The 25,017-nt window shown below is 42.0% G+C and overlaps 1 protein-coding gene across 3 annotated transcripts in view; it reads right to left on the reverse strand.

The window, feature by feature from the left end:
• Nucleotides 1-25,017, reverse strand: part of LOC126457930 (juvenile hormone esterase-like) — a 561,537-nt gene that overhangs the window by 28,826 nt on the left and 507,694 nt on the right. For all 3 annotated transcript variants that reach the window (XM_050094640.1, XM_050094638.1, XM_050094639.1), the window contains exon 4: nt 24,081-24,218. In XM_050094640.1, coding sequence (XP_049950597.1) covers nt 24,081-24,218 — 138 coding nt within the window. The remainder of the gene's footprint in view (nt 1-24,080; nt 24,219-25,017) is intronic.

Genomic DNA, 25,017 nt, shown 5'->3' on the forward strand with positions numbered 1-25,017 from the left:
ATTGGAAACAATTAATGTCTCCTGCACTCTGATATACTGTATCTCATGTACGTTTTGGAGACATTACACTTTCCAAAATCTTGGATACTCAACAAGGCTGATGTGCCAAATTTAAAACTTGACAGTTTATTTCTTAATGCCAGATAATAGAAAACATTACCCACAGACTTTCAAGTCTACGCATATAGCATGAAATTCTCTTTAGCAAATAATTCAGTATTAATACGATAACTGCTTTCTGATTTTGAATTTATAAATATCAATTAACACTTTTTAATGATGTAGGAAAAAACATATTGCCACTTACCATAGAGATGACATGTTAAGTTGCAGACAGGCACAATTAAAAGACACTTCCTCATAAGCTCTCAGCCACAGCCTTCATCAGAAAGAGAAAGAGAAAGAGAAACACCCACTGTTCACTCGAATAAGCAAGCGCACCTCACGCACACAGGATCGCCAACTTTGACAGCTTGGGCCAGAATGCAACTATCAGGTAGGATGGAAGTAGCAATCTGGAGGGGGCGGTGAAGAGGAAGGGATAGCAGCACTTGGATGGGGTGAGAGAGGAGGCTGTTGGGCAGAGTATGCAGAGACTAGAATGCCAACAGACACAGTTTCAGTGATGTGGGGAAAACCGAGCAAGAAAGGAGAGGATGAGGGAAAGATTGAAGGTTGCATTAGCAGAGGGCAGGAGACGAGAATGGGGAGTAGGTGACAGGACAGAGGAGGTGGAAACCGTTGGGTGGAGGGTGTGGAGATAGTATGTTACTGTAGGTTGAGGCACGATAATTTTGGGGTGAAGAATGCATTGTAAGGAAGAGCTGATGGTGTCCTTGCTTCACTATCCAAACCATCTGGATCCTTGCCTCCACCACCAGCTTTTCTGAACCGCGCAGATGGGAGTTATTCTTACAACACATTCTTCTCTCTGGTAATTATTCTGGTCTCAACCTATGGTAACATACAGTCCTCACGCCCTCCACCCAACAGTTTTCACCTCATCTGTCCTATTACCTCCTCTGTATTCCCGTCTCCCACCCTCTTTGTTTGCCGCCCTCTGCCAACACACCTGCCCATCTTTCTCCACTCCTCTCCTTTTTTGTTCTGTTTTCCCCACCTTCTTGTCCCATATCCTCCTGATGCTGCACCTCTTGTCATTCCAGTCTTTACACGCTCCACCAGACAGTGCTCCTCTCTCCCTCCACCTGTACACTGCCATCCCCTCCCCACCCCCTCCAAATTGCTGCTTCCATCCTGTGTGATAAGTTGCATTGTGACCCAAGCTGCTGGAGTGGGCAATCACATTTGCATGAGGAGTGCTTGCTTGTGTGGATAAATGGCGGGTGTTTCTCTTTCTTTTTCTGATGAAGGATGGCTGAAAGCTTGTGTTTAAGTATCTGTGAACTGTGCCCATCTGCAACTTAACGTGTCATCTTTCCATTGTTTGATTAACACTTTTTGTTGAAGGACTTTTCCTTTTTTCTCCATCAATCTTCTGACTGGAATGATGTAGCCTGCCTTGAATTCTAGTCCTGTGCCAACCATCATTGCTTCTTCGATGTACAGATTGGACAGTAGGTGTGAAAGACTACATCCCTGTCTTACAGCCTTTTAAATCCGAGCACTTCATTCTTGGTCACTCCTCTTATTATTCCCTCTTGGCTCTTGAACATGCTGTATATTACCGATCTGTCCCTGTAACTCACTCCTATCTTTCGCAGAATTTCGAACATCTTGCACCATTTTACATTGTCAAATGTTTTTTTCAGGTCAACATATCCTATGAATGTATCTAGATTTTTCTTCAGTTTTGCTTCCATTATCATCTGCAATGTCAGAATAACCCCCCTGGTACCTTTAACTTTCCTGAAGCCAAACTGATCGTCATCTCGTACATCCTCAATTTTCTTTTCTATTCTTCTGTACACCATTCTTGTCAGCAACTTGGAGGCATGAACTGTTAACCTGACTGTGTGATAATTCTCACACTTGTCAGCTCTTGCAGTCTTCAGAACTGTGGAGATGACATTTTTCAGTAAATCAGAGGGTGTCGCCAGACTCGTACTTCTACACACCAACATGAATTATTATTTTGTTGCCACTTCCCCAGTGATTTTAGAAATTCTGATCAAGTTTTATCTATTCCTTCTGCTTTATTTGATCTTAAGTCCTCCAAAGCTATTTAAAATTCTGATTCTGCTACTGGATCCACTATCTCTTCTAAATCGACTCCTGTTTCTTCTTCTATCACATCCGACAAATCTTACTCTTCATAGAGGCTTTCAATGTACTCTTTCCACCTATCTGCTCTCTCTTCTGCATTTAACAGTGGAATTGCTATTACACTCTCAACGTTACCACCCTTGCTTTTACTGTCACTGAAGGCTGTTTTGACTTCCCTGCATGCTCAGTCAGTCCTTCCGACATTCATTTCTTTTTCAATTTCTTCACAATTTTTATGCAGACCTTTCATCTTAGCTACCCTCCACTTCCTATTTATTTCATTCCTCAGTGACTCGTATTTCTGTCTCCCTGAATTTCCCTGAACATTTTTGTGCTTTCTTCTGTCATCGATCAACTGAAGTATTTGTTGTTACCCATGGTTTCTTGGCAGTTACCTTCTTTGTACCTATGTTTTTCTTTCCAACTTCTGTGATTGTCCTTTTCAGAGATGTCCATTCTTCTCCAACTGTACTGCCTACTGAGCTATTCCATATTGCTGTATCAATAGCCTTAGAGAATTCCAAGCGTATCTTCAATTCTTTGCGTACTGATTCTCCCTGACTGATGTCTTAAGCTTCAGCCTACTCTTCATCATTACCACATTGTGATCTGAATCTATATCTGCTCCTGGGTAAGCTTTACAATCCAGTATCTGATTTCGGAATCTCTGTCAGACCATGATGTGATCTAACTGAAATCCTCCCGTACCCCCAGCCTTTTCCAATTATACCTCCTCATTTTGTGATTCTTAAACAGAGTATTCACTGTTATTAGCTGAAATTTATTACAGAACTCAACTGGTGTTTCTCCTCTCTCATTCCTCACCTAAGCCCATGCTCTCCTGTAACCTTGTCTTCTACTCCTTCCCCTAAAACTACATTCCAGTCCCCCATGACTATTAGATTTTCATCTCCCTTTATGTACTGTATTACCCTTCCAATATCCTCAAATACTTTCCCTATTGCTTTGTATTCGGTTTGCGACGTTGCACGTATATCTGAACTATTGTTGTCGGTGTTGGTTTGCTGCCAATTCTGATAAGAACAACCCTATCACTGAACTGTTCACAGTAACAAACTTTTTGGCCTACCTTCCTATTCATAATGAATCCTACTCCTGTCATGTCATGTCATTTTCTACTGTCGTTGATATCACCCTACATTCATCTGACCAGAAATCCATCTCTTCTTTCCATTTAACTTCACTGATCCCTACTATATCTAGATTGAGCCTTTACATTTCTCTTTTCAGATTTTATAGCTTCCCTACCACATTGAAGCTTCTGACATTCCATGCCCTGACTTGCAGAATATTATCCTTTTGTTGGTTATTCAGTCTTTTTCTCACAGTCACCTCTCCCTTGGCAGTCCCCTCCCAGACATCCGAATGAGGGACTACTCCGGAATCTTTTGCCAATGGAGACATGATCATGACACTTTTTCAATTACAGGCCAAGTTCCCCTGGATACACATTATCTGTCTTTAATGCAGTGGTATCCATTGTCTTCTGCATCCTCATACCGCTGATCATTGCTGATTCTTCTGTCTTTATGGGCAGTTTCCCACCCTTAGAGAGAGTGCCCTGAACCTCTTTCCCCTCCTGCCACCATATTTGACAATGCCGTTGGTAGAAAGATGGTGACTTCTTATGCCGGAAATCTTCGGCCACCAATGCCAATAATTGATCAACATTTAAGCGGTGGCATGTCTTAAGCCTGGGGCCGAGGTAATTTTGATTACTAATCAAAGACATTATCACTAGATTACAGATGACATCAATTAACTGCTCTTTAGCTCCTATTTGATTACATCATGCACAGACACTGTACTCAATATATCCAACATATCAGTACATTGTCTTTCAGTCATAATATGTAGTCTATATACTATGGCTGAAAGCAAGGGGAAACTACAGCCGTAATTTTTCCCGAGGGCATGCAGCTTTACTGTATGGTTAAATGATGATGGCGTCCTTTTGGGTAAAATATTCCGGAGGTAAAACAGTCCCCCATTCGGATCTCCGGGCGGGTAATACTCAAGAGGACGTCGTTATCAGGAGAAAGAAAACTGGCATTCTACGGATCGGCGTGTGGAATGTCAGATCTGTTAATCGGGCAAGTAGGTTAGAAAATTTAAAAAGGGAAATGGATAGGTTAAAGTTAGATATAGTGGGAATTAGTGTAGTTCGGTGGCAGGAAGAACAAGACTTTTAGTCAGGCCAATACAGCATTATAAATACAAAAACAAATAGGGGTAATGCAGGAGTAGGTTTCATAATGAATAAAAAAATAGAAGTGCGGGTAAGCTACCACAAATAGCATAGTGAACGTATTATAGTGGCCAAGATAGACAAGAAGCCCACGCCTACTACAGTAGTACAAGTTTATATGCCAACTAGCTCTGCAGATGACGAAGAAATTGAAGAAATGTATGATGAGATAAAAGAAATTATTCAGGTAGTGAAGGGAGACGAAAATTTAATAGCTATGGGCGACTGGAATTCGACAGTAGGAAAAGGGGAAGAAGGAAGCATAGTAGGAGAATATGGATTGGGGCTAAGAAATGAAAGAGGAAGCCGTCTGGTAGAATTTTGCACAGAGCACAACTTAATCATAGCTAACACTTGGTTCAAGAATCATAAAAGAAGGTTGTATACATGGAAGAATCCTGGAGACACTAAAAGGTATCAGATAGGTTATATAATGGTAAGACAGAGATTTAGGAACCAAGTTTTAAATTGTAGGACATTTCCAGGGGCAGATGTGGACTCTGACCACAATCTATTGGTTATGCACTGTAGATTAAAACTGAAGAAACTGAAAAAAATGTGGGAATTTAAGGAGATGGGACCTGGATAAACTGAAAGAACCAGAGGTTGTACAGAGTTTCAGGGAGAGCATAAGGGAACAATTGACAGGAACGGGGGAAAGAAATACAATAGAAGAAGAATGGGTAGCTTTGAGGGATGAAATAGTGAAGGCAGCAGAGGATCAAGTAGGTAAAAAGATGAGGCCTAGTAGAAATCCTTGGGTAACAGAAGAAATATTGAATTTAATTGATAAAAGGAGAAAATATAAAAATGCAGTAAATGAAGCAAGCAAGAAGGAATACAAAAGTCTCAAAAATAAGATTGACAGGAAGTGTAAAATGGCTAAGCAGGCATGGCTAGAGGACAAATGTAAGGATGTAGAGGCTTATCTCAGTAGGGGTAAGATAGATACTGCCTACAGGAAAATTAAAGAGACCTTTGAAGAAAAGAGAGCCACTTGTATGAATATCAAGAGCTCAGATGGAAACCCAGTTCTAAGCAAAGAGTCCCCTCTTTGCTTAGAGCAGAAAGGTGGAAGGAGTATATAGCGGGTCTATACAAGGGCGATGTACTTGAGGACAAAATTATGGAAATGGAAGAGGATGTAGATGAAGATGAAATGGGAGATATGATACTGCGTGAAGAATTTGACAGAGCACTGAAAGACCTGAGTCGAAACAAGGCCCCGGGAGTAGACAACATTCCATTATCACTACTGACGGCCTTGGGAGAGCCAGTCCTGACAAAACTCTACCATCTGGCGAGCAAGATGTACGAGACAGGCGAAATACCCTCAGACTTCAAGAAGAATATAATAATTCCAATCACAAAGAAAACAGGTGTTGACAGATGTGAAAATTACCGAACTATCAGTTTAATAAGTCACAGCTGCAAAATACTATTGCGAATTATTTACAGACAAATGGAAAAACTTGTAGAAGCCGACCTTGGGGAAGATCAGTTTGGATTCTGAAGAAATATTGGAACACATGAGGCAATACTGACCTTATGACTTATCCTAGAAGAAAGATTAAGGAAAGACAAACCTACGTTTCTAGCATTTGTAGACTTAGAGAAAGCTTTTGACAATGTTGACTGGAATACTCTCTTTCAAATTCTAAAGGTGGCAGGGGTAAAATACAGGGAGCGAAAGGCTATTTACAATTTGTACAGAAACTAGATGGCAGTTATAAGAGTCAAGGGGCATGAAAGGGAAGCAGTGGTTGGGAAGGGAGTGAGACAGGGTTGTAGCCTCTCCCCAATGTTATTCAATCTGTATATTGAGCAAGCAGTAAAGGAAACAAAAGAAAAATTTGGAGTACGCATTAAAATCCAGGGAGAAGAAATAAAAACCTTGAGGTTTGCCGATGACATTGTAATTCTGTCAGAGACAGCAAAGGACTTGGAAGAGCAGTTGACTGGAATGTACAGTGTCTTGAAAGGGGGATATAAGATGAACATCCTCAAAAGCAAAACGAGGATAATGGAATGTAGTCAAATTAAGTTGGGTGATGCTGAGGGAATTAAATTAGGAAATGAGACACTTAAAGTAGTAAAGGAGTTTTGCTATTTGGGGAGCAAAATAACTGATGATGGTCAAAGTAGAGAGGATATAAAATGTAGACTGGAGATGGCAAGGAAATCGTTTCTGAAGAAGAGAAATTTGTTAACATCGAGTATAGATTTAAGTGTCTGGAAGTCGTTTCTGAAAGTATTTGTATGGACTGTAAGCATGTATGGAAGTGAAACATGGACGATAAATAGTTTGGACAAGAAGAGAATAGAAGCTTTCGAAATGTGATGCTACAGAAGAATGCTGAAGATTAGATGGGTAGATCACATAACTAATGAGGAGGTATTGAATAGGATTGGGGAGAAGAGAAGTTTGTGGCACAACCTGACTAGAAGAAGGGATCAATTGGTAGGACATGTCCTGAGGCATCAAGGGATCACAAATTTAGCATTGGAGGGCAGCGTGGAGGGTAAAAATCGTAGAGGGAGACCAAGAGATGAATACACTAAGCAGATTCAGAAGGATGTAGGTTGCAGTAGGTACTGGGAGATGAAGGAACTTGCACAGTAGAGATTAGCATGGAGAGCTGCATCAAACCACTCAGGACTAAAGACCACAACAACAACATACTACAATTTGAAACAAATACTTATCAAGTACAATGATCAGCAATGTTGTTGTTGTGGTCTTCAGTCCGGAGACTGGTTTGATGCAGCTCTCCATGCTACTCTATCCTGTGCAAGCTTCTTCATCTCCCAGTACCTATTGCAACCTACATCCTTCTGAATCTGCTTAGTGTATTCATCTCTCCCTCTACAATTTTTACCCTCCACGCTGCCCTGCAATACTAAATTGGTGATCCCTTGATGCCTCAGGACATGCCCTACCAATTGATCCCTTCTTCTAGTCACGTTGTGCCACAAACTTCTCTTCTCCCCAATTCTATTCAATACTTCCTCATTAGTTATGTGATCTACCCACCTAATCTTCAGCATTCTTCTGTAGCACCACATTTCAAAAGCTTCTATTCTCTTCTTGTCCAAACTATTTATCATGCACGTTTCGCTTTCATACATGGATACACTATATACAAATACTTTCAGAAACGACTTCCTGACAGTTAAATCTATACTCTATGTTAACAAATTTCTCTTCTTCAGAAACGCTTTCCTTGTCATTGCCAGTCTACATTTTATATCCTCTCTACTTCGACCATCATCAGTTATTTTGCTCCCCAAATAGCAAAACTCCTTTACTACTTTAAGTGTCTCATTTCCTAATCTAATTCCCTCAGCATCACCCAACTTAATTCGACTACATTCCATTATCCTCGTTTTGCTTTTGATGATGTTCATCTTATATCCTCCTTAAAAGACATTGTCCATTCCATTCAGCTGCTCTTCCAGGTCCTTTGCTGTCTCTGACAGAATTACAATGGCATCGGCAAACCTCAAAGTTTTTATTTCTTCTCCATGGATTTTAATTCCTATCTGAATTTTTCTTTTGTTTCCTTTACTGCTTACTAAATATACAGATTGAATAACATCGGGGATAGGCTACAACCCTGTCTCACTCCCTTCCCAACCACTGCTTCCCTTTCGTGCCCCTCATCTCTTAGAACTGCCATCCGGTTTCTGTACAAATTGTAAATAGCCTTTCGTTCCCTGTATTTTACCCCTGTCACTACCAGAATTTGAAAGAGAATATTCCAGTCAACATTGTCAAAAGCTTTCTCTAAGTCTACAAATGCTAGAAATGTAGGTTTGTCTTTCCTTAATCTATCTTCTAAGGTAAGTCGTAGGGTTGGTATTGCCTCACGTGTTTCAACATTTCTACGGAATTCAAACTGATCTTCCCCAAGGTCAGCTTCTACAAGTTATTCCATTCGTCTGTAAAGAATTCGTATTGGTATTTTGCAGCCATGGCCTATTAAAATGATAGTTTGGTAATTATCACATCTGTCAACACCTGTTTTCTTTGTGATTGGAATTATTATATTCTTCTTGAAGTCTGAGGGTATTTCACCTGTCTCGTACATCTTGCTCGCCAGATGGTAGAGTTTTGTCAGGACTGGCTCTCCCAAGGCCGTCAGTAGTGATAATGGAATGTTGTCTACTCCCGGGGCCTTGTTTCGACTCAGGTCTTTCAGTGCTCTGTCAAATTCTTCACGCAGTATCGTATCTCCCATTTCATCTTCATCTACATCCTCTTCCATTTCCAAAATATTGTCCTCAAGTACATCAGCCTTGTATAGACCCTCTATATACTCCTTCCACCTTTCTGCTTTCCCTTCTCTGCTTAGAACTGAGCCCTTGATATTCATACAAGTGGCTCTCTTTTCTCCAAAGGTCTCTTTAATTTTCCTGTAGGCAGTATCTATCTTACCCCTACTGAGATAAGCCTCTACATCCTTACATTTGTCCTCTAGCCATCCCTGCTTAGCCATTTAGCACTTCCTGTTGATCTCATTTTTGAGACGTTTGTATTCATTTTTGCCTACTTCATGTACTGCATTTTTATATTTTCTCCTTTCATCAATTAAATTCAATATATCTTCTGTTACCCAAGGATTTCTACTAGCCCTCGTCTTTTTACCTACTTGATCCTCTGCTGCCTTCACTATTTCATCTCTCAAAGCTACCCATTTTTCTTCTACTGTACTTCTTTCCCCCGTTCCTGTCAATCATTCCCAAATGCTCTCTCTGAAACTCTCTACAATCTCCGGTTCTGTCAGTTTATCCAGGTCCCATCTCCTTACATTCCTACCTTTTTGCAGTTTCTTCAGTTTTAGTCTACAGTTCATTACCAATAAATTGTGGTCTGAGTCCACATCTGCCCCTGGAAATGTCTTACTATTTAAAACCTGGTTCCTAAATCTCTGTCTTACCATTATATAATTTATCTGAAACCTTCTAGTATCTCCAGGCCTCTTCCATGTATACAACCTTCTTTCATGATTCTTGAACCAAGTGTTAGCTATGATTAAGTCATGCTCTGTGCAAAATTCTACCAGATGGCTTCCTCTTTCATTCCTTAAGCCCATTCCATATTCACCTACTACATTTCCATCTCTTCCTTTTCCTACTACCGAATTCCAGTCACCCATGACTATTAAATTTTTGTCTCCCTTCACTATCTGAATAATTTCTCTTATCTCATCATACATTTCATCAATCTCTTTATCATCTGCGAAACTAGTTGGCATATAAACTTGTACTACTGTGGTAGGTGTGGGCTTCGTATCTATCTCGGCTACAGCAATATTACATACATTTATCTGATTTTTCTGTTATTATTAAAATGTTAAAGCCACCAATAATAGCCACATGTTTGCTTGTAGATAATGGTTCACAGTTTTAGTTAAGTACATAACCTTCAACATACAACTTCATGTGGTACACTTGCCTCTGTAGGCGAAGTCGCTCATACATGCCTGTGCAGTGGTGGAGGTACATCGGTTCAGATCCTGGTGATGGGTGAAACTATCACTGCTAGTATTTGGCTGGCAAGAGGAGGGGATGGTGGCATAAAGCTCCTGATCACCAGTCTTTCCATCAATATCCTGTATTAAATTACAAGCCTCACTGCAAAAAAAAAAAAAAGTTCTGAGCACTATGGGACTCAACTTCTGAAGTCATTAGTCCCCTAGAACTTAGAACTAGTTAAACTTCACTAATCTAAGGACATCACACACATCCGTCATGCCCGAGGCAGGATTCGAACCTGCGACCGTAGCGGTCTCGCGGTTCCAGACTGCAGCACCTAGAACCGCACAGCCACTTTGGCCGGCAGCCTCACTGCAGTCTCTCATGAAGTGAGACCTTATGACACTGTTGATGATGACCCCATCTGTTGTATGGGGACGTGCAATTTGAGAGGAGTCACCCAATTTGTCAGATCGTTGTATCAGGGAAATATCTAATGATCTTCTCAGTATCCACTTTCCACATTTCCGCACATGCAGTAAGTGCTCAGCAGTTCTAGGTGTGGGGCAACATTTGGTACCATATAATGCAACTGGAATCACCACAGTACCATGTATCTTTGATTTTAGGTAGACAGACATCTTCTTATTACAAAGAATCTCTGATAGGCATTTAGGTCACTTTGATTTTGCTCATGCATCCTCATTCACATAGCTGTCACTCTGTAGTCGAGAACCTAGACATTAGAATCTGCCCACTTCAGTAATAGGAGCTCCATTAATTTGTATAGTTCAAAGAGATGGAGTCATTTCTAGGTACTGAGACTTGTGGACATTCAAATGGAGGCCAAATCTTTGTAGATGATAATACCATATCTGGATTTGAGTTTCAACATCTTCCCCAGTATCTGTCACAAGCATCATATTATCAGCTTATAGGGTTGTCCACAGTACACACTTCTGTAAGTCTTGCATTATGGTATCCCCTAGAGTAACAGAGCAGCACAGGGACAGCCGAACCTTGATGAGTGCCAACTATCACAGATAAGCTGACCACTAGTCATGCAGTGCATCACACCAGGCTGCTGGTGTTTTTGTACAGCATTTTTCCCCACTTTATAAAAATTTCAAAAACTTACTGATTGCAAAGAGAATACCAAATCATCTGATATCGTGCTCAATCAAATGCCTTTTTGAGGTCAAGAAAGGCAAGATGCTGAACTGCATACAGTGTGTCTTTTCAAAGTTTAATGATAGTGAATTAGCTTTAAACCATTTAGTGTCAGTGGAAATTTGATTAGCAGCTATTTCTAAATCTGTACTTGACTTGCTACTTATTGCAATGTTTGTATCATCTGCAAACAAAACAAACTTAGCATCTGGCAACGTAAGGGACCAGAGGTCATTAATGTACACAAGAAAAAGCATGGATCCAAGATGGAACCTTCAGGAATGCCACATACAATTAACTCCCAATCAGATGAAGACTGACTGCTTACTGCACAGGTATTTCGCAATGACACCCTTTGTTTCCTGTTGGTTAGATAAGACTCAAACAGGGTGTATACGGGGACAAGGAAAACAAATTCCCGGATTTCTCCCGGATATCCCGTTTAAAAAATATGCTTTTTCCCGGGCGTAAATACATTTTTTCTATGCTAAGTGACAGTAGGTTTTCCGTAGATTTTCCCTCGGAACTGTAAAACTTATCAATCCATTGAATGGTTAACGTTTTATATAATCGCGTAGGACTTCCCGGAAAAAAAAAAAAAAAGACGGAGCAGAGAAGTTTTGGAGAGACTTTTAATAAAAAACGGAGAGAAGTTTTGGAAAGGCCTTTGATTTGCAGCAACATATACGCTGCATAATTTCGTATTAAGAAAGTATAAATTCGAATTGCACCAAACACAGCGCGTCAGTTTCCGGAGCGTTGCAACCGAGGTTGCGATGTCCTTTTGTAAGCGAGTCATATCTCAAGCCACGAATCTCGCCAGCTGATGACAGCAGCTATTCAGAGCACAGGACACGTGTTATAGTCAGCCAATAGCAAGATTACTGGTTACATAGCGCGAACACACAAGAGGAAAAGTTAACGGTTTACATTAATGTACACAGTACCATATCTCTCACATATAATGTTGGTCTCTAAGATTAACACGCTACAACAGAAGCTAAGCTTTCACATGTAATATTGATTTTTTTTTACGTGTGTTATACTTTAAGATACATTACACAAATGTGCCAGTAAATTTAAAATTATGACATAAATGCCTCGGCTCGAAAATCTTGTAAGTGGCTGGTCCTCAAAGTGTTCAGTTTCGAACGCTCTGTGATTTAGATATCCATCCCACTTTCTCATACGTAACATAATTCATCTTGCGTAAAAAGAAATTTACTTTGAAAGTAATGCTTTTCTAACCACCGTTCGCAATACTGTTAGAAATAGGTTCGATTTACCAGTTGCCAGAGAGCGCCAGAAAACGCATTATTGTGCGTGTGCAACTGCAGTGGTGTAGGAAGCCCGCATGTTCGTGTGTATAAAGCACTAAGAGAGCTTACATTACACCAAAAAAGAAACAGGGCATCAGAGGATACTCCAAAGAGCATAGAAATTTCGTAAACCATACTAAAATGCATAATTCGGCTCGAAGTGCAAATTGGCTTTTTCCAGATTCACAATGAAGTAGGTTCCATCTGATATTAAGCTTTTCAGTGTGGCTTTTGGGATGTAAATTTTCTTGGAGTACCAGTACTCTACGATCTCATGTTTGGTTCTTTATCGTGGCATAATGCCATACATGGCATAAGATGATAACGTGCTCTTGAAATTCACTGAACAGTTGGAACTAGCCAATACTGTAGAATGAAACACTTCGTTTCAAATAAAATGATTGCCTCAGCGGAAGTTCTTTAGCAAACTTGCAAAAATAATTTCATTCTTCTGCAAGGCGATTAATATGCTTGACTGCTACTAACTTGGAAAGAAAATAAAATCAGAAAACTGAAATTAATAATATATTTTTGCCCTCAGTAACTATGTGAATGTATTTTAATTCACTTGATAGCTCCCAGCCACAGAAATCTGTTTTGTTTTCATTTGACGTGGGAGCTGTACACGAAGAGAAGCAGCGAAATCACATAAACACGGGTCACGTGGAGACAAACCCCCTCCCTACTACAACTCAGACAACTCTGTGCAAGCGTGAATCTGGCAGCTAGGGCGCGCGAGAAAAATTTTTCTCGTTTGCATCTGACTGCTTGCTGCTACTATCGATACAGCTAACAGCCAAACTTCAAGTAGCGGGAAGCGGGAGAAGGCACTGCTTATACGCGAGTTAAATGCGCATGTGCAACAGACCACTGGCAACTGGTCAAACGAACCTAATGTGAACAGTTGTGACGTCATGCTCACAGCAAGCAGTTTATTGTTACGAAGAATTACAGTCTGCGCCCTACGGCCTTTGACATACTTTTGCTATCTGCAGACGCTTGTGCGTGCACGGTGTTTTGTTGTAAATTGCACATTTCCTTTGCCACTAAAGTTTTATTTTTTCCCTCTCGTTTATATTTTATTGCTGCAGTATCATTCTCCAGTAGCAGGATACAGTAACATCCTTTGCTAGAGAATCAATTCTGCAGTCAAAATTACAAAAATTTAAATGAAAGCTAAAACAATGAAAAATTCCCGGAATTCCGAAAAATTCCCGGATTTTTCCTGGTTTTCTCCTGGATGAAAAAATTCCCGGGTTTTTCCCGGATTTACCAGTTGTCCCGGGTCGTATACACCCTGCTCAAACCATTTCACAGCATTGCCGGTGACACCATAATATTCTAATTTACTTAAGAGTGGTTCATACCATCAAAGGCTTTTGACAGGTCACAGAAAATGCCAGTAACCTCTAATTTATTATCTAATGAATTAAGTACTTTCTCACTGTAAGCATAAATAGCTCTGTCTATACCAGAACCCTTAATAAACATCTATACACTCTACATTTGCTTTGTTGCTGAATACTACGAATATTTTCTTATTCAAATCTATAGTTTAATAATTTTCAAGCCACCGGACTGTGATTTGCTAGAAATAAATGCTCTTTAACACAAATCCAGATTTTTTCATATACCAATGTCTGGTCATCTGCGTACAGAATATTTTGTTCATTCTGACAGATTTAAATACTGTTTATAAACAGAAAAAATTCTTGTGACACACTATACTTAATGGATTTGATTATAAACTTGTATCCATTCTCTGCCATCATGTTTTGCCTCCTGTTGCCAAACAATGATTTTACCAATTGTGCAGCATATCCATGTATGGCACAGCTTTCTAGGTTGATTGGTTTAAAAGAGTGGGGCGGGGCAGTGGCGCAGGGGGGAGGGGGGGGGGGTGTACCAAACTGCTATGTCATCAGTCACTTGTTCCGAATAAAACAATGCCACAAGGGTGAGAATAAAACAAGCAAGCCTGACAACACAAAATGGAGAGAAAAGAAGAACCACAAGAATGACGGAAGGGCAACAAACACTTAAATGGACAAAAAGGGGAGAAGAAAACTACAGAAATGCAAGAAACAGGTAGAAGAGATTAAAACAACAAAACAGATTACCATGGCTGGCTGACCATGAGAATAGAAAGGAGAAGCCAGTCACCCTGCAACACATTAAAACCTCCACCCTAAAAGCACTAGGGTGGAGGACACAGAGGGACAAAGGACTTGCGCTAAAATTTAGATCAAATAATAAAACCCACCCTCATGAATAAAACGTAAAACTAAATCAGCTGATGAGGCATTGTCAGATAAAATTAGTGGCAACGAGTCCGGTAACTGAAGATTTCGTCACAGGGCAGTCAAAGTGGGGCAGTGCACCAGAATATGGGCCACTGTCAACCGGGTGCCACATCGACACTGAGGCGGGTCTCCAGAGCACAGGAGGTAGCTGTGGGTCACCCACAGAGTCTCTGCGAGAGGTCCACAAGGAGGACTGCCACACATTTGTAGTCTCCTTAACGGCATGCAGTTTGTTGTGCATACTGAGACTATGCCATTCCGTCTCCCAAAGCCGAAAAACCTGGAGACGTAAAAATGAACGCAGGTCAGTTATTGGAATGCCGATCTCCCTAAGCGGTTTCTGTGTAGCCTGTTTTGCCAGCCTGTCAGCAAGTTCGTTGCCTGGGATTCTGACGTGTCCTGGGGTCCACACAAATACCACTGAACGACCGGTCTGTTCCACGGCACAGGACTCCTGGATGGTTGCTACCAAAGGATGATGAGGGTAGCACTGGTTGATAGCTTGTATGCTGCCAAAGGAGTCAGTACACAGAAGAAACAACTCCCCAGCGCATGAACGGATGTGTTCAAGAGCACGAGATATAGCCACCAGCTTGGCAATGAAAACACTGCAGCCACAGGGCAACGAATGCTGTTCAGTATGTCCTCCATAGACATATGCGAAGCCGACATTAGGATCAGCCATCGGGCTGTCGGTGTAAACTACTTCATGGCGTCAGTACATGTCAAGAATCGAGAGGAAGTGGCAGTGGAGAGCCGCAGGGTTAACTGAGTCCTTACGGCCATGTGAAAGGTCCAGGCGAAGCCGCGGCCTAGGTGTACACCATGGAGGTGCACACGATTGGACCTCGAGTATAGGTGGTAAAGGCAAGGACTCCAGTTCAGATAGAAGGGATCGGGTGCGAACTATAATTGTAAGCCCTGACCTGGGCGACCGGTGCGGCAGATGAATCGCTGTGAGTGGGAAAAGGAGACAGCAATTCAGATGAGCAACACAATGCTGAAGGGACCGCTGAACCACAAACCAGACTCCCATGCTCAAGGCGGGATTGAACAAGGGCTCTGTATAGTCGCAGCAGCGTAGAGCGATCTGCACACCAGGTGGTGTTACTCAGGCAGCAGAGGGCATCAAGGTGCTGCCAGCACTTCTGCTTAAGCTGATAAAGGTGAGGAAGCCAAGTCAATCGGGCATCGAAAACCAGTCCTAAAAATCGGATATGTCTCCACTACAGTAAGGTTAAGTTCTGGTTCTGGATGAACGGTATGACGCCAACAGAAGTGCACAACACATGACTTTGCGGCCGAAAACTAAAAGCCCATGACTGCACCTTGTGGTTGGCTCCCTGTAGGTGCCGCTCAGCAACACCAGTACTGGTGGAGCAGTACAAAATGCAGAAGTCGTCTACATACAGAGGGGGTGAGACGGACAGCTATACAGCTGCTGCTAGATTGTTAATGGCCACTAAAAATAGAGATACACTCAATACAGAGCCCTGTGGGACCCCATTCTCCTGGGTATGGGGGGGAACTATGGGAGGCGCCAACTTGGACATGGAAAGTATGAAGCAACAGGAAATTCTGGATAAAAACCGGGAGTGGGCCTCGGATACCCCACTTGTATAATGTGCCAAGGATATGATGTCGCCAGGTGGTGTCATATGCTTTTTGTAAATCAAAAAAGATGGCAATAAGGTGTTGGCATCTGGAAAAGGCCGTTCAGATGGCAGACTCAAGGGACAGAAGATTATCAGTGGTAGAGTGACAAAGGCAGAAGCCACCCTGGCACGGAGCCAGTAGGTCACGTGACTACAGGACCCAACACAACTACCGGGGATGTCGCTTGTAGTCAGACGAGATGTTTAATCATCTGACTGTGGATCCTATCAGGCCCACGAGCTGTGTCGGGGCAATGTGCAAGGGCACTGAGGAGCTCCCAATCTGTAAATGGGGTGTTATAGAGTTCACTGTGGCATGTAGTGAACGAGAGGACTTTCCCTTCCATCCCCTGTTTAAGAGTGCAAAAGGCTAGGGGGGGGGGGGGGGGAGGGGGGGGGGGGGGTAATTCTCTGAAGCAGAGGAGCGAGCATAGCACTCAGCAAAGTGATTGGCAATCGCATTTGCATCGGTAGATAACACGCCATTTATGTTAACACTGGGAGCACCTGTTTGGGTCATTTATGTTAACACTGGGAGCACCTGTTTGGGTCTGGTACCCAAAACCTCGTTTGATCTTTGCCCAGATTTGGGAAGGTGACGTATGGCATCCAATAGTCGACATGTACCTCTCCCAACACTCCTGTTTCCACCTTTTGATAAGCTAGCAAACGTGGGTGTGGAGCAGTTTAAAGGCTATTAGGTGCTCCAGAGAAAGTTGCTGCTTATGCCGCCGTAGAGCTCGCCGATGCTCCTTAATTGCCTCAGCGACTTCCAGCGACCATCAAGGGACTGTCTTTCACTGGGGACACCCTAAAGAACGAGGGATCGCGTTTTCTGCATCAGAAACAATCGTTGTAGTTACCTGCTCAACCATCACATTGATGTTACCATTTTGGGGAGATTTAACGGTGACAGTATAGGTGAAGGCTTCCCAGTCTCCCTTGTTTAAAACCCATCTGGGTAGGTGTCCATGGGCCTGACGCCAGAGGCAGTGACAGAAAGATGGGGAAGCGGTCACTACCACACAGGTCATCATGTGCTCTCCAGTGGATAGATGGGAGAAGGCCAAGATTGCAAACCGATAGATCAATGTTCGAATATGTGCCATGTGCCACATTAAAATGTGTGGCAACCCCGGTATTTAAGAGGCAGAGGTTGAGTTGAGAAATTTTGGACTTCTCTGCCTCGGCCAGTAAGAAGTGTGCCACCTCACAAGGGGGTTATGAGCGTTAAAATCTCCCAAAAGTAGGAACAGTTTAGGGAGTTGATCGATCAGTGCAGCCAATGCATTCAGGGGTACTGCGCCATCTGGAGCTAGATATACGTTGCAGACAGTTATTTCCTGCGTCCTTATCCTGAGAGCCACGGCTCCAAGAGGCATTTGAAGGGACACAGGTTCACTGCATATTGATTTCAGGGAACAGACGCAAACTCCACCTGACACACTATTATAGTTGGTACAGTTCCTGACATATCCCTATAGCCACGGAGGGCAGGGGTCCGCACTGCCGGGAACCAGGTTTCCTGGAGGGCAATGCAGAAAGCAAGTGTAAAGCTTAACAGTTGCTGTAGCTCAGCCAGGTGCTGGAAAAACTGTCGCAATTCCACTGGAGGATGACATTATTGTGAGGCTGGGAAGGCATGAAGTGCGCAAGGAGGCAGGCTATGCCTCAGGGTCACCTGCTGCCTCCGAATGAGTATTTGCAGCCATTTCTATGGTGGATGAGGTCTCAGTGAGATCCAGGTCCACAGGGGACACTAGGATCTCCACTGCATCCTCAGAAGCAGAATTGATAGAGAGTGGTGGTGTTGGGGCCACCAGAGGGTCCTGTTTCTTAGCAGACTTCTTAGTTTGCTTGCTCTCTCGCTTCTCTTTAGGGGCTTTCTGAGAAGATTTCTCCGAAGCAGCTTCAGGCACAGACGAAAACTGTGAAGCTCTTCATCCAGCAGATTTTAGCTCCTTGAGCTACTGGCGAGTGTCTGCCGTGGCATTAGTGGAGACCTTGGGAGAGAGGGCCCCAAAGGACCCCTTCTGCACAAGAGGAGCTGAAGGAGGCTGTTGCTTCTCTGGAAGGGGGGAGGGAACTGATGTCCCTTGAGTTTGGAGAGGGGCCTTGCTCCCAAAATAGGTGCTTTGGGAGCAATGGCTGAAGATTTGCCCCCTACCACCAAGGGGACAGATGTATTCTGGTGGCCCGGAGGGCCCACTGTTTGTGGCACAGAGTGGGGAACCACTGGCACTTAGAACGGCGATGGTGATGTAGCTGCAGCGTATGTCGACGTCAACCGAATGGGGTGTAATCTTTTGAATTTATGTTTAGCATCTGTGTAAGTCAACCAATCCAGGGTCTTGTACTCCATGATTTTCTGCTCCTTTTGGAGTACTGGGCAGTCTGGAGAGCATTGGGAGTGGTGCTCTCCACAGCTGATGCAAGTGGGAGGTGGCCAACATGGAGTATCTGGGTGCAGTGGAAGTCCACAGTCTTGACATGTGGCACTGGAAGTGCAGCAGGAAGACACTTAAAGCACTGCATAGGGGAAGGGATGTATGGTTTAACGTCACAGCGGTAAACCATCACCTTGACCTTTTCAGGCAATGAATCACCCTCAAAGGCCAAGATGAAGGCACCGGTAGCAACCCTGTTGTCTTTGGGTCTCCTGTAACCACGCCGATGAAATGAACACCCCGCCGTTCTAAATTGGTGCGGGGCTCGTCATCAGACTGCAACAAGAGGTCACGATGGAACAGAATCCCCTGGACCATGTTGAGGCTTTTATGGGGAGTGACAGAAACAGGAATACTACCCAACTTCTCACAGGTGAGTAACACTCGGGGTTGGGCTAGGGATGCTGTCTGAATCAAGACTGTGCCATTTCGCATCTTGGACAACGCTGTCACTTCTCCAAACTTATCCTCAAGGCGTTCAATCAAAAATTGAGGCTTCATTGGTAGGAAAGAGTCCCCATCAGTTCTGCTACAGACTAAAATCCGTGGTGAATATGGCTCTTACCGTTCTGTAGTTCTATGTTCCTTCCGTGGTGTGGCGATGAAGGGAAACGATGTAAGGTCATACCTGTCGGCACTGTATTCTACTTTGACCTTCTTAGAGGCTGCTGGTGCCGTACTGTCACCAGCAAGAGATGACCTAGTCCGCTTCATTGTGGGTCATCTGCCCTGATGCCACCTGCTCCAGACAGGCGCTCTCCCCACGGGCATCCCCCAGTCACAGCAAAGGCCAACTGGCATGATGGCCGTTGCCAGGCGTCCTGATGCCCCAGGAAGACAGGCATCTACTCCTCGGCATACAGGGGGAGTTTATAGCTCAGGCACCAGCAGTGCGATTCCTGTGTTGTCAGAAGGCTACCACAAAATGGGTACATGACGGCCCCACGACATTGGACTGGCTAACATGCTGGATATTGGATGCAAAGAAATCCAATATTGTCATGGGGGCAAAAGAGGACAGGACACAATGGAAGAAGATGACATACCCCAGAAAGTGTCCTCACCCAAATAGCTGAACACAGGTGGAGATGCAAAACCACGAAAAGAGATTCAGTAGAACGAATCTAAGGGCACTTGTGCACCATGTAAGGCATCCTTCATCCTTGAAAGTGGCAGGTCAAACCATAGAATGGAACCTGTACTCAGAGACGAAAAGTGTGAGACTCCTTTTAGTTGCCTCTTACGACAGGCAGGAATACTTCAGGCCTATTCTAACCTTGGACCTGCAGGGGGGCACAGCTTTCTAGTTCTTTTATTATGCTATATCTGTAATTGCATCAATAGTCCTTTATACATCTCTTTTATCTAACACATACACAACAGATTTTGTTTGACTGGAAGCGACAATTTCTGCAGATTTTCATTTCCAGAAATCATTCTGGACTGGATCAGAATTTTCTCTCACACACAATTTAAGTAATCTATTGAAGAAACAGACCTGTAGTTGTTTAAGTTCTCCTTGCCACTTTTCTTGTAAGCTAGTGCAATTTTTTCAGGAAAAACTCTCCATAGGAAGAGCTTAGACAACAATATTTGTTATATTCCTTCTCTCACAGATGCTTTATCAGAGAATTTTAGTCTTCATAATTTGTGGACATTGCTCATTGTATGATTTTTGTGAGTGTTTCCTTTGAAGAATTCCGAATGGCTGGTCATTCAAGTATCCTTAAGTATGTAGGTCTTTGGTGACTTCTTTCATACTTCAAATTTTGTATAGAATCTATGAAATTGTTGAAATTATTTTTACTCCATAAGTAAACAAGGTGTTCTCTGTTCTCATTGATTAAATGACATTTCTGTTATTTGCAATCTTCCTTTTCACTATCTGACTCTGGCGATGTTTTAGAGCTCCTGTTTCTTTAACTCATGATGATCTTAGATTGAAGTTGGAAAAATTTTAACTTCATAATAGCAGCTATCAAAGTTGATGAAAATATTATCAGTGATTGTGTAGCTTTGACCTGACACTTTCATAGGAATTATTCTAGATGCTTTCATTTGATATGGTAGTAATGCCTCTTAATCAATTTTTTATTTTGTTTCTCATCTACTTCCAATATTTTAATCTCCACACATTAAGGTATTTTTAAAGGAATCTTCAATAAAAGTCTGATAGTTTTTCCAGAGTTAGAATGTGGAGAATTGTACTAACAATAATTTTCTTCCTCTTATAGAACAGCTACCACAGCAACAACCAACCAGAGAACACACTCCGTCACCCCTTCTATTTTTTTCACTGTTGTAACTTTGTTGGAAGATCATCTGTGTAGGTTAAAAACAAGAATTGGACTAGTACTGAAACCTGTGGCACTCCATACATTATGGTCTCCCTTTGTCAGGTTGTTTTCATGCGTGAGACAGACCCTGTTAATGTGACCCTCTGCTTTTTGTTATGCGGGTAAGATTCTACCCAAGCACGAGGGATGCCGTTAATGCCATAACATTTTAGTTTGCTTACTGTAACTTTGCGATCTACACAATCAAGGGTTTGGCAAGGTCGCAGAATACTTTTTCTTGTTTAGTTCTGTTAGCACTTTGAGTTACAAATTGCATTTGGTGCTTCAGCTATTGTTACAACCATCTGCCAAAGATAAAGATAAACATGCCTTAAAAAAAAGGGAAGGGGAAATAACTCCCCTCCAGTATCAACTTCAACTCACTTGTACCCAACATGCTCAGTAAGTTGTCTGATATTCCAGTCTCTGCCTTCCCCTACAGCTCTTATCCTCTACAGCTCCCTCTAGTAGAATGCAAGTTATCCTTCTTTGTGTTAACACTTGTCCTATCACCCTGTCCTTTCTTCCTGTCAGTGTTTTCTACATATTCTTTTCTTCGCCAATTCTATGGAGAGCCTCCTCATTTCTTATCTTATAAGTTCATGTAATTTTCAACATCCTTCTACAGCACCACATCTCAAATTATTCTTTGGCAGTTTACTCACAGTCCACGATTAATTTCCTTAGAAAGCTGTGCTCCAACCATACATTCTCATAAATTCCTTCCTTAAATTAAGGCTGGTAACTGAAACTAGTAGACCTCTTTTGGCCAAGAATGACCTCTTTGCCTGTGCTAGTTTGCTCTTCATGTCGTCCTTGTTTTGGGCAACATGTTATTCTGCTTCCAAGATACTAGAGTTCCTTCACTGATAGCTTTTTTAATATCAGTTGTGATTTTTTATGTTTGGCTCACCAGTGGGCATGTGACGCCCCTGACCGGTTAACATCAATAGGGAGCTGACTAACCCTATCACACCGTCATCCAGTTGGTTAGTAAAGCATCTCTATTTCCACACCGTGGATAAACAGTACCATGTGCTGTTGCACATCAGATGCATCTAAGTTCATCACCTTTCTTGGTATTTTCTGCCGTTTAAGTGTTCTGCAGTCATCAGGTATTGTGAACAACTGTTCTGTGTTGGTACAGCATTAGTAATAACAGTGCAGCACATCTAAACACAAGATTTGCAATTAAAGAGGTCATCCAAGAACTCATCTGCTACAAATCTTCGTCCGAATTCGATAAAGTAATGGACAATGTGCCATACCACTCTGTTGTGATGGATAAAGCTCCAGCAGTGCAGTAGAGGAAAGCGGATATTTTGCTCTGGGTGCAGAGAAATGTTCCATAGGGTAGAGTTGAACATGCATACATACAAGGTGGAGTAAACGGAACTTGTAGTGCTGAACTTACTCTTAGACAGACTGGCTGAAGCTAAAGGCCACAGTTTAATGAGGCTTCCTCTCTATCAGAATTATTTAAATCTAAGAGAATATAAAGACTAAGGTGAAAAGTAATGTGACAAAAAACAACATGAAGTTTACGCTCAGTGAGTTTGAAATGTTGCCAATAGTATAAATTGCAAATGTTAGCCTGCTGGAGTGACCGAGTGGTTCTAGGTGCTACAGTCTGGAACCGCGTGACCGCTACGGTCGCAGGTTCAAATCCTGGCTCGGGCATTGATGTGTGTGATGTCCTTAGGTTAGTTAGGTTTAAGTAGTTCTAAGTTCTAGGGGACTGATGACCTCAGAAGTTAAGTCCCATAGTGCTCAGAGCCATTTGAACCATCTTTGCAAATGTTACACCACAAGACTGATCTCAAGTTGTCAGCCATACCAAGAAAACAGTTGAGGAGACATTGGTGTTTGAAGGACTGTGACAAGTTTAGAGTAATACATAACTTCTCTTGTTGCCATGTTAAAATCTGCTTTTTTTGTCGAAACACAGCAGAGCTTACAAATATTCATTTCACTAACATTCTAATGCCATCGAATTTGCAACAGAATTCTGAAACAGTGTATTATTGAACTAGCACTTGAGAGCAAGCAGATCAATAGTTTATGAACCAGTCCATTCTCAGAACAAGAATAAATGTGTGACTTTTTACTTATATTGTTTCTTGAGAGTGGAGACATACAATATTCCTCCAAGTTTAAAGACTAATTCAATATGGTATATTATCTACATTTAATATGCAGCAACATATGACTTAACAAACACAAAACACAGAACTCATAGTGTCCCCTATTTTTCACTGTAAACTGTAAGAATCTCTCACAGTAGTTTAACTAATATTGAAATATGACAATGACTATGACATTAATGAATGGTAGGCAGCTCATCATGAAGCTGCTGAATTAAGTTATGTGAGAATCAGAGCTTATTACTGAATAGTTTCTTTGCAATCATTTGAGAGACAGAAGATCAGCTGGCTTGCATGACTTTCTGTTCAGGCAGTTAAGCGAGCCTGCCAGATTCTAAGCGAAGTAAGCCTGGCATTATTACCACGTTCTAACATGCTCAGCACACACAGGCAACTACACTTCGCTTCACTTGTTCCTTACTGAACTGCCAAAAGTCACAACTAATTTTAAACACACTATATGCTATCTTGGGATCCCAAATTTTGAGTTTATATAATCTTCCCACAGCGATGATTTAGATGAAATTAATTACCAGAAAGTAATGAACTGTGAACACTACATGTGATGGCTTAGTTGAGTATTGGAACTTAGTACTTCACATTTTCAGCTAGTAGAATGATCACCTTATGAAGCTACTGTTTGTATGTCCAGCATCAAAGATTGTTTAAAACCTATGATCTAACTGTACTAAAACAATAGCAATATTCTATGCATAATACAGGTGTATATGACCTTTGGAGTGTAGACATTAAGGAAAAGACAATCCTCTTCACCCCTGTACTTCTGCCGCACCCAGTCTGCATGCGGGGCAACTGCGCCTTCTTCTAGAGCATCTCTTATGCCTGTCCAAGACTCCGGTGGCTGTGGTGGCTTCATGTTATGCAAACAGAATAGTTATGAACAAAGAGAGTGAAATTGTGTGCATATCATAATTATATCAAATATTAGAAAGACCACTTCAGTAAAATAATTATTTTCAGCATAGTTGCCAAAGTTTAAGTGAGTACATAATTAACAGGACAAAAACATTAAATTACAACTTTACAATCGGAAGATAAAGGCGAGTAATGATTGAAAAGAAGAGATTATTGTGTCAGTTTGCATCCTTGAACAATGACAGCAAGGAGAAGAGGAAAATCTGGCTAAATGATCACTGCTACAAACTACAAAATAGTGGTATATATTACTGTCTTTGCGGTATAAGGAGGAAGTAGGTCCGTTGTACAGTGATTGAACCTTTGTATTATTTGTAACAACTTATTTATACTGAAGTAACAAATAGTTTTACTTGTAGAGAGTTTATTGCTGACACTCTTGTAAGCAAGAAACCAAAATAACAACAATTAAAACTTGTGTTTTGACAAACTGTGGAGCAATGAAGAAGAATCTGATCGAGTGATAATCTTATTGAACAATAGCTAGCAAATAAAGTGCCATAATATACTACCAATATATAGGAGAATGGGGCAAAATTAGGAGAACAAAGATGACAGTAGATCCTGTGTCCACCTGGAAGCAAACATCCTGATTTGCAATTCTGAGGTTCATAACAACTAAGTGGTGGAAGAATCACCCAGAAAAACAAATGTCTGCAGTTCACACACTGTCCCTTGATGCATGTGGTGAATGATCTAGACAGTCTGCAAGTGGGTGTACTGAGAAGCAGACA

This window comes from Schistocerca serialis, chromosome 2, assembly GCF_023864345.2.
Source record: "Schistocerca serialis cubense isolate TAMUIC-IGC-003099 chromosome 2, iqSchSeri2.2, whole genome shotgun sequence".
NCBI classification, from domain to species: Eukaryota; Metazoa; Arthropoda; class Insecta; order Orthoptera; family Acrididae; genus Schistocerca; species Schistocerca serialis.